This window comes from Hermetia illucens, chromosome 2, assembly GCF_905115235.1.
Source record: "Hermetia illucens chromosome 2, iHerIll2.2.curated.20191125, whole genome shotgun sequence".
In the NCBI taxonomy this organism is placed as follows: Eukaryota; Metazoa; Arthropoda; class Insecta; order Diptera; family Stratiomyidae; genus Hermetia; species Hermetia illucens.
In genome coordinates, this window is record NC_051850.1 from 75,281,372 (window position 1) to 75,290,440 (window position 9,069).

Genomic DNA, 9,069 nt, shown 5'->3' on the forward strand with positions numbered 1-9,069 from the left:
AGGAACGAAGCAGGATCCATCCGATACCATAATAATACATACATACATATGTAAGTATGTATGTACATAGTAATCGCCTTGCGCGAACTTAATGTAAACAATGATGAAGTGATTTTTCAAATTATATGTAATGAATTCATAAGGTACAATGAGAAAGCCTGCAAATATCAAAATCGGAAAGAATCACGGTTTAATTCGTTTGAACGTACATAAATGAAATCTTTTCGTACCGGGAGGTGTGGGATTACTTTCCTGTCCATTTTTTAGCTGAACTGTTAACGCGAAAATAATTTGTTTAGCAACTAAGGACAACAAAGGAATCCATTTTTCATTTCTACAAAATCTTCAAAGGTCGCAGTTTAGTCCAGTTAGAGTCGTGATCCTCTATGTAGTATATCAATTTAGTATGTGTTACTTTAGATCATTTTGATAGAAAGCTAAGACTTTTCAATTTTTCAGGATTAAGTTGGCTATCTGATTAAAACAAGAAACACTTCCAAAATCACAGGAAAATTGACCTTAACGGACCAAAATGGTAATTATGTTTAGACGATAACATTTGTTTTATTACTACTATACATTCAATCAACAAAATTAAAATCAGGATACCACCGGAAAAAGTATGTAAGTGATCGGCAAGTGGGTAAAATGAATTGTGTGTTCTGTTTTTTTTTACAAGAACATAACATACAATACAATGGATACAATTCGAAAATTAACGAAAAAGGATCAAATAAAATCCTTAATAAGTGCGCATTACAAGAGAAACTGTATTTTCGTAGGCCGAATTACAATCCAAAAAGAGCTAAAAAATCGTACTAATGACATTAAAAACGCAAAAAGTCGGTAGTTAATACTTCGTATTGAGATTTTTAGCATCATTTCGTAGCATGGATTCCACTAAACCCTAGCTATATTCGGCTGGATTTCTTTCCACTATTTGCGAAACATATTGTCGACATAATCCCGTAGATTCCCTTTCAGTAGGAGTTAAAGGGTTACAAGGTGACCACCATCGATAAAAAATGTAACCCAAACTACAACAAGTTGGGAAACCGGAAGCTGGATACTTCAAGTTTAAAAGGTTTTGTGTATTTCCTATATATAATATTGAAGTGAACATTTGTTCCATTTGTACAGTCTGTTACATAAGAGCGTGGTCACTGTTGCACGTAGATAAAAAATCAGAGCGTCCTGTTTCTTTTTCTATGACATAGAGGGCACCTCAGTCCTTCATGCTTTTTGTAAAAAGTCAGCTCTCTGTCAAATCTAGCCTTCAATTGAGTGGTTTTTCGAAATGAGTGCTGTTTACGCCTCTCGCTTTGAGGCAATTTTTATATGTTTGCATGAAAAAGGACCCAAATTAACGCAAACTGCTGCTGCGAAACATATGGGAAAGTCGAAGCAGTTCGTTAGCAAGTGGATAAATCGCTATAAAAAGGTCGGTAACGTTGATGATTTTCCTGATCGCGGAAGTGCAAGCAAAGTCTCAAAAAAAGACGAAAAAAAGATTCTCGCATTGTTCTCGAAAGATCCAACTTTGACTTTACGTAGAGCTGCTGTGAAATTGAAAGCAAAAAGTGTTGACATATCTTACGGAACGATTCGCAGACACCTGCTTGCCAATAAACTAAAATATCGCAGTACTTTGGAAAAACCAATGTTGAGTGCAAACCACGTTGAAAAACGAATGGAATGGGCGAAGGAAAACTTGGACCGCGATTGGAGCAACGTAATTTTTTCTGATGAATCCTCCTTCTGGGCATTTCCGAGCATCAAACACGCCTGGACAACCTCCACCAGTAGGATGCTTCAACGGACTGTTAAACACCCCGTCAAGGTCCATGTTTGGGGGTGCTTCTCAAACAAAGGTTTCGGTACTTTGTTCTTATTTACCGAGAATTTAAATGTCGAAAAAATGAATAAAATATATCAAAAGGCTTTGTTACCATCTGCTAAGCAATGGTATATCAAGAAAAATGAAAGCTGGATCCTTCAAGAGGACAACGATCCGAAACATCGGAGTCGAGCGTGTAGCGACTGGAAGGCGCAAAACGGAGTTGTCAGTTTAGATTGGCCATCTCAGTCACCGGATGCAAATCTCATGGAAAATGTGTGGGCTCTGATGAAAATGCAACTTCGCAGACGCAAGCCATGTAATTTAGATCAACTTTCTCGACAAATTCGGAAAATTTGGAGGTCTTTTCCGGTAGAATATGCAGAAAAACTAGTGGAAATTATGCCCCGACGTGCCAGGCCATAATTGACAATGCAGAAGATTGGACTTGCTACTGAGGTATTTGCATTGAGTATTGACGACCAAATTATCAATAAATTTGCGAATTTTCGAAAAATCAATTGTTGTTATTGTTTAACAGTGACCACGCTCTTATGTAACAGACTGTACTTAGTACGTGATGTACAGGGTGCGGTAGCATAACTTCCTTTTTTAAAATGCGCGCCACTCAGTTAGTTGATGTCATAGCGGAGCGCTAGTGGTCTCTTTCAAGAGGGGATACTGTAAAGTTTTGTCCCGACACGGTTCAGTTGCCATCATGCGTTAGAATAGTGAGGTTATTGCAACACAGCGTGCATTTCGGTTAGCAAACAAAACATGCGCTACTGGGCTGACACCAAACCTCGAGAATTGCATCAAAAGCCTTTGCATTCACCCAAAGTCACAGTATGGTGCGCAATTTCCTCAGCTGGAATTATTGGTCCCTGGTTTTTTGAGGAAAATGAGGTTAGAGTGACAGTGAATTCGGACCGGTATGTAAACATGCTACAGAATTTTTTTTTCCCACGGCTAGAAAATTTGGATTTGGGGGACACTTGGTTCCAACAAGACGGTGCAACAGCACACACTTCAAGAGCATCGATGGCTGTTTTGAGGGAACACTTTCCAGAGCGCCTTATCTCAATTAGAGGCGATTTGGAATGGCCGGCACGCTCTCCCGATCTGTCCCCTTGTGATTTTTTTCTATGGGGTTTTTTGAAATCCCGTGTTTATGTGAACCGTCCAAGAACCCAACAAGATTTGAAGACCAACATCCAAGAAGAAATTGCCAACATAACACCTGCTATGCTAACAAGAGTCATGACAAACGCCAGAAATCGGTTTACGCAATGTATGGAGAATGGGGGACCTCACCTAACAGATTCGATCTTCAAAACAATGTAAATAAAAACTTTAGACATGTACCTACATTATAAAAAATAAATAAATATTTTCCGATGCATACAATAGTTTTTATTGAGTTTTGAAAAAAAGAAGTTATGCTGTCGCACCCTGTATATGGATCTATTATTTAAGAATATTTACATTAGTGTGATACTGACATGCAAAGTCTTAGAACTGTCACTGAATCGACAGCTTTGACTTACTATGACTTTGTTAGGGATAGTGCAATAACTTGGTAGGTTCATGCTGTATTTCACTCCAAATGATTCTAGGAAGAACTGAAGGGGATTTTACATTCACTTCTTTAAAATTATGGTAATATACTATTATTAACTTTATCTGAACAGATATCGATATGGAGGATATTTCGGAGCCGAGACGCCGTACAGTGATAACTTTGCGAATTTTTTCAGATTTTTCGGCTTCGTAAATTCTGAGAATGGGTCCGTGAAAGAAACGACCATCTCCAGCCACCCCCACCCTTTGGCATTAAATGTCAGAACGGCATTGAAAAGTATCCCACATAACTATATTTGATGAAAAAATTGCACGCGCCTCTCCCCTTAAATTCCACATAGAACGATGTAACTCACTGCATTCGTAGGCGATCACAGTTTCCAAACTTGTACCAAATTTGGTATCAATCGATACAACCGCTTTTGAGAACGCTGTGTGCGACAGACAGACGGACAAACGGTAAACTACTTTATTCAGATTTTGTTTTACACTCAATAATAAGGTTTCGTTTTACACAAAACCTTAAAAAATGTAACACTGACATCAAAGGAAGGAAAACCTAAACTGATAAAACTAACTTGTAATGTAGCGAAAGGAAAAACGTGAACTGCGCGAAAAACTCAACAGGCTAGAATAAGTCGGGAAACCGGAAGCTGGACGCTTCAGGTACGAAAAGTTTTGTGTATTTCTTAGTATGTAGCACGTAATATATCCATATACAATATTATGCGAGAGTACCCACTTCTCCTTCCCCTTTTGCACGTATGGGGACCCCCCTTAAATTCAACGTAAAAGGATGTAACTCACTGTATGCGTGAGCGATCACAGTTCCCACCTTTGAACCAAATTTGGTGTCAATCGCTATAACCGCCTCCGAGAAAAATGCGTGTGACGGACAGATAGATAGACAGACACACAGACAGACAGAGGAAGCTGCCATAATCAGCGAGCCTTATCGCAACAATAAGAGCAGTGCCTGGAATGCAGATGTAACTGGCAAGGCGGCAATATGGGCGTGTAGAAATCAGGCCATTCAAGAAGTGATGGAGTTTCCAGAAGTTGGATTCGTCAGGGCAAAAATAGCTGGTATCTATATATATAGTTACTATGCTCCACCAAGCGCGACGATAAGAGAATTCGAAGGAATACTAGATATGCTAGTCTCGGATGCAAGAAGTCGAAACCCCAAGATCATAGCTGGTGATTTCAACGCGTGGGCCATGGATTGGGGCAGTCGCACTACGAACACCAGCTCGAGGCTTTCGCGGAGCTAGACTTGGTGCTTGCTAACACGGGAAACGTTTCCACTTTTCGTGGGACAGGGTCGGGCTCAATAGTCGATCTGACATGTGAGTACTACATTGGTGAGGCGAATGACATGGCTTGTCAGTGAGCATTACACTCACAGCGACCACCAGCCGATTTTCCTCCAAATCGAATATGGGCCATGCGTCGATGTGCGTTCCCGTGAGGCTGGAAACCGGGACTGGTCCGTGAAAGGGCTTGAGGAGGATACATTCATAGAGATGCTATTGGGAGGCCAAAATCCCGGTGGTGCGGCTACGGAAAATGTAGAGCAAATGATGGGACGCATAACAGGAGCATGCGACGCTGCTATACCGAGGCGACGAGTTCTCGCAAAAAGGCGCTCAAAATATTGGTGAATGAAGAGATCGCGGGGATACGGGATGCATGTTTTCGTGCTAGAAGGATCCACCAACGATCTAGAGGAAGACCAGACTTCGAAGAGAAACTGCTAATATATGTGAAACTTCGAGGTAGGCTTAAGCAGGCTATATGGACCAGCAAGCGAGAATGCTTCAGAGAACTTTGCACAGGGGCAGACCAACGTCCCTGGGGAACAGCGTACAGGATAGTTATGAAGAGGATGAGAGGGCGAACACCACAACTGACCTGCCCACATCTTCTGCTCGATATCGTGACGGCGCTCTTCCCCCGGATGAAGGGGAGCGCAAACAACACAAGCAAGCATTGGACGTCTACACCACATCTGCGGTAACTGAGGAGGAACTTACGCAAATTTGCCGGAGAATTGGTGATAACAAAGCACCCGGTCTGAATGCTGTTCCCAATAGAGCGCTTAAACTCGATGTTAAGACCAGACCCGACTAGTTTATCAGCGTGTTTAAAACATGCATGATAGAAGAAGTTTGCCCCGACCGGTAGAAGAGGCAAAAACTAATTTTGCTCCCGAAGCCGAATAAGCACCCAGGACACCCATCATCATAACGGTTGTTGTCGCGAAATAGACTAGATAATCCGATCAGCGCCATAAAAGTATGGCTGGAGATGGTTCAGCTCGGTGATCTTGATTATCAATCGTAGGAAGAGGAATACGGTTAATATTCGTGCTGGTGGTCACGTTATCACTTCGAAACCGGTTATCAAATACCTAGGGGTGATGATTGACGCTAAAATCTATTTCAAGGGACCACTGGACTATGCATGTGAGAAAGCGGCAAATACCAGCGTTTCATTAGCGCGGATGATGCCTAACATTGGAGGCCCAAGATACAGTGGCAGATTACTTGTGGCCGGAGTGGTTCGCTCCACACTATTATATGCGGCACCAGTTTGGGAGGAAGCACTAGCGTGTGAGAGTAATCGTAGGAGGGTAAATATGACTTACCGCTTAGTGGCGCTAAGGGTGTGCAGCGCCTTCAGAACAATATCAGGCGAGGCAGCGTGTGTTATTGCGGGAATGACCCCGATAGACATTCTGGCAAGTGAGACACGCTGCCTGTACGAGACAAGGAAAATAAATCCTCTTGAAAAGGATGCAGAATACCGAAAGGCGGCAAGGCAAGAGTCGCTGGAGAAGTGACAGAAACGGTGGGACGACTCGCAGAGGGGTCGCTGGACCCACACTTTGATTCTCCGTATTGAGGAGTGGATCCAGCGACGACACCGTGAGATTAACTACCATCTGACGCAATTCCTGTCAGGACACGGCGGTTACAGGAAGTACCTGCACCGATTCAGGCTGGATGATTCTCCCTTGTGTCCTGAATGTGGTTGCACACCTGAGGGCCCGGAGCATGTTATGTTCCACTGTCCACGATTTCTCCCAGAAAGGAGGAGTCTGGAAGACTCCTTGAAAACGAACCTAATCCCGCAGAACATCGTCGGGGAAATGTTGAAATCGGAGGGACACTGGTGGGCGGTGAAATCCGCAATCAAAAGAATACAAGAGGAACTTGGAAGAGCGGAGCGCGTAAGGAGGAGGCGAAGAACGGAACGCTTGGTCGCTTAAAGCGCAGTCCACCCCGCGAAGTAATGCTTTACGGCGGTCCCGCGGGGAAAGAAAAAGGAGAAAGTGGGGGTGGTTTTAGTGGGTTAGTATCCCACAGACTGCTGCAACCTGGCGCGTCAGTGCCTTTGTAAGATTTCCACCTCCATCCATAAAAAAAGGCAGACAGACGGTAAACGGATTTTAATAAACACAAAACCTTAAAAACTGACATTACATATTAGCTTGCAAATGGAAGAACTACTGCAGAAAAACGAAATCCTCAAGAGAACATTTCAGACTTCACATATATTGATATTTCGGGAACATCTTATTCCATTCTTCGCCTTTGATGAACTAGTCTGAGATAATCAATGCGTGCTCGTGGTATTACAAAACGTTTTTAGAAATGAAAACTCAACACCGTCCTCGCCTCTAGAAATAATTTTTTTCCCATATATCGATATACCGGGAATAACTTGGTCCCCTCCTTCAATGCATTGACTTCTAAAAACTTTTTGCTGGAAATACCGTGCTCACGTATTGATTATCTATGGCTAGTTCATTAAAGGCGAACTGTGGCAGTCAAATGACTTGTTAGCAGAGGGGATAACCTGACTGAAGACATAAGCTTTTCAGAAATAGCCAGTTCCTTAGCGAAGCTAACCAGTGTGCTGGGTTGACCGGAGGATCGTCTCCCCATAAATGGGAGACTCAAATTTGCGCCCAAGATGGGAACATTTCAGCCGTAGCTGGGCGAGAGGTGGCTTTATTGGGTTAAAAATCCCACTCTCAGGGGACATGAACCTTGGAATTCTCCTTTTAAAGATTTCCACTTTTTAAAACAAGTCGCTATACCGGAAGCTGGGCTCTTCGGGTAAAAGGTTTCGTAAAATGCAAAAACAGCAATAACTTTTTTAATGAATGTTGCTGAATTTAATTGAAACTCCCAAAATTAGGATTTAAACCCTTATAGTGCCAAATCTTGCCCTTCTATGATAAAATTCGGGTAAATTTCTAAAATATTGCAACATGCCATTAATAATTTTATTTGAACACATATCGAAATCGGATGTATTTTGAAGCCTAGATTTCAAATAGATGCATCCTTGTGAATGTACTGAATACCTATCCAGCTTTCTCGGCTGGATAGGTACTTAGAACAAGACCGGTTTCGCTTCTTGGGGCACACATTTTCAGCCCCCACTCCCCTATATTTCATCCAATATAAAAAAATACATAGTTACGAAGGGTACTAATGACGTCCTTTCATTTGATACCTTACATGACCATATTCTGGAAAAAAAATTTTATGCGTCCCTTTCGCATGTAGGGGACGGGGGGCCCCCCCAAAATCACCACTTGCCATATGTACCCCTTTACATACATATTCACAGATCGCACCTTCTCACCAAAATCAGTTAGTAGTTTTTTTCGAAATTCACCCTCAATAAGGGTTTTATTTTATCCATGTTCAGTAATTTTCTTAGCATTGTATCGAACTAGCAGTATGTCACGTTCTTGTAAGTAAAAATAAACAAAATGCATACTTTTGCTCTTTTTCTAAACACTTATGTGTTCCTTAAGACGATGTCCGGATTTCAAGTTTGGTCACTGTAGTCATTGCAGAAAGTAGTGTGTAGTGTAGAAAAGTAGAAACTTATGTCTATCTGTCGCAACAGCATAAAAAATCATACCTGTTATTTGAAGTTTCCCCCAAAATGTTATGAAAAAAAGCAAACCAATTAATAAATTCCAGGTCTGCATTTTCCCATAAATATACACTTCACTCAGTTGTAACAATGCAGGCTTGCTAATAACGTCGAAATGAAAGCACATTAAGCGTCACGAATCGAATCTCGGCACCCACTAATATCTGTCTAACTTATAGAAAAACTGGTTTTGATCTCGTCGCAACTGCCTGTGATTATTTGTATTACTGGCTAGAGTTCATTTATGTATGTATATGTATTGTATGGACACATATTCAAATGGGTGGGCATATTGCCGCTAAACACATAGCAGTGTCGAGAATGTTGGACAATTGAAGTGAGCCACAGACTAGATAATCCGATCAGCCACAACACTGCATCCATTTATGAAAGTAGCTTAATCCAGCCATTAAAGCGTTCAGCCTCCGAATTCTTTCAGTCAAAATCAATTGACATGAAATTTGGGGTGGGGTAGAGGGCGGCATAAGAAACAAAACGCCGATGTGCACCCTCCCTCCGAGGGTAATTTTTGTATTTTTAAGGTTTTCCCCATACATGCAAAAGGGAGGTGTAAATTTTTTTTTCATCAAATATGTCATATGGGGTATCAAATTAAAGGTCTCGGTTAGTACTTTTCGAAGCCGGTCTTAGTTTCCACATTTCTTGGAAAGGTGGGGAGTGCGGGCGGT

General features: G+C 41.8%; 1 protein-coding gene across 1 annotated transcript in view; it reads right to left on the reverse strand.

The window, feature by feature from the left end:
- Window positions 1-8,589, reverse strand: part of LOC119648344 (poly(U)-specific endoribonuclease homolog) — a 230,306-nt gene extending 221,717 nt beyond the window's left edge. Inside the window, exon 1 of the mRNA XM_038050039.1 lies at window positions 8,366-8,589. Within this exon, the coding sequence (XP_037905967.1) occupies window positions 8,366-8,507 (142 nt within the window). The 5' untranslated portion in view covers window positions 8,508-8,589. The remainder of the gene's footprint in view (window positions 1-8,365) is intronic.
- Between the last annotated feature and the right edge of the window lie 480 nt (window positions 8,590-9,069).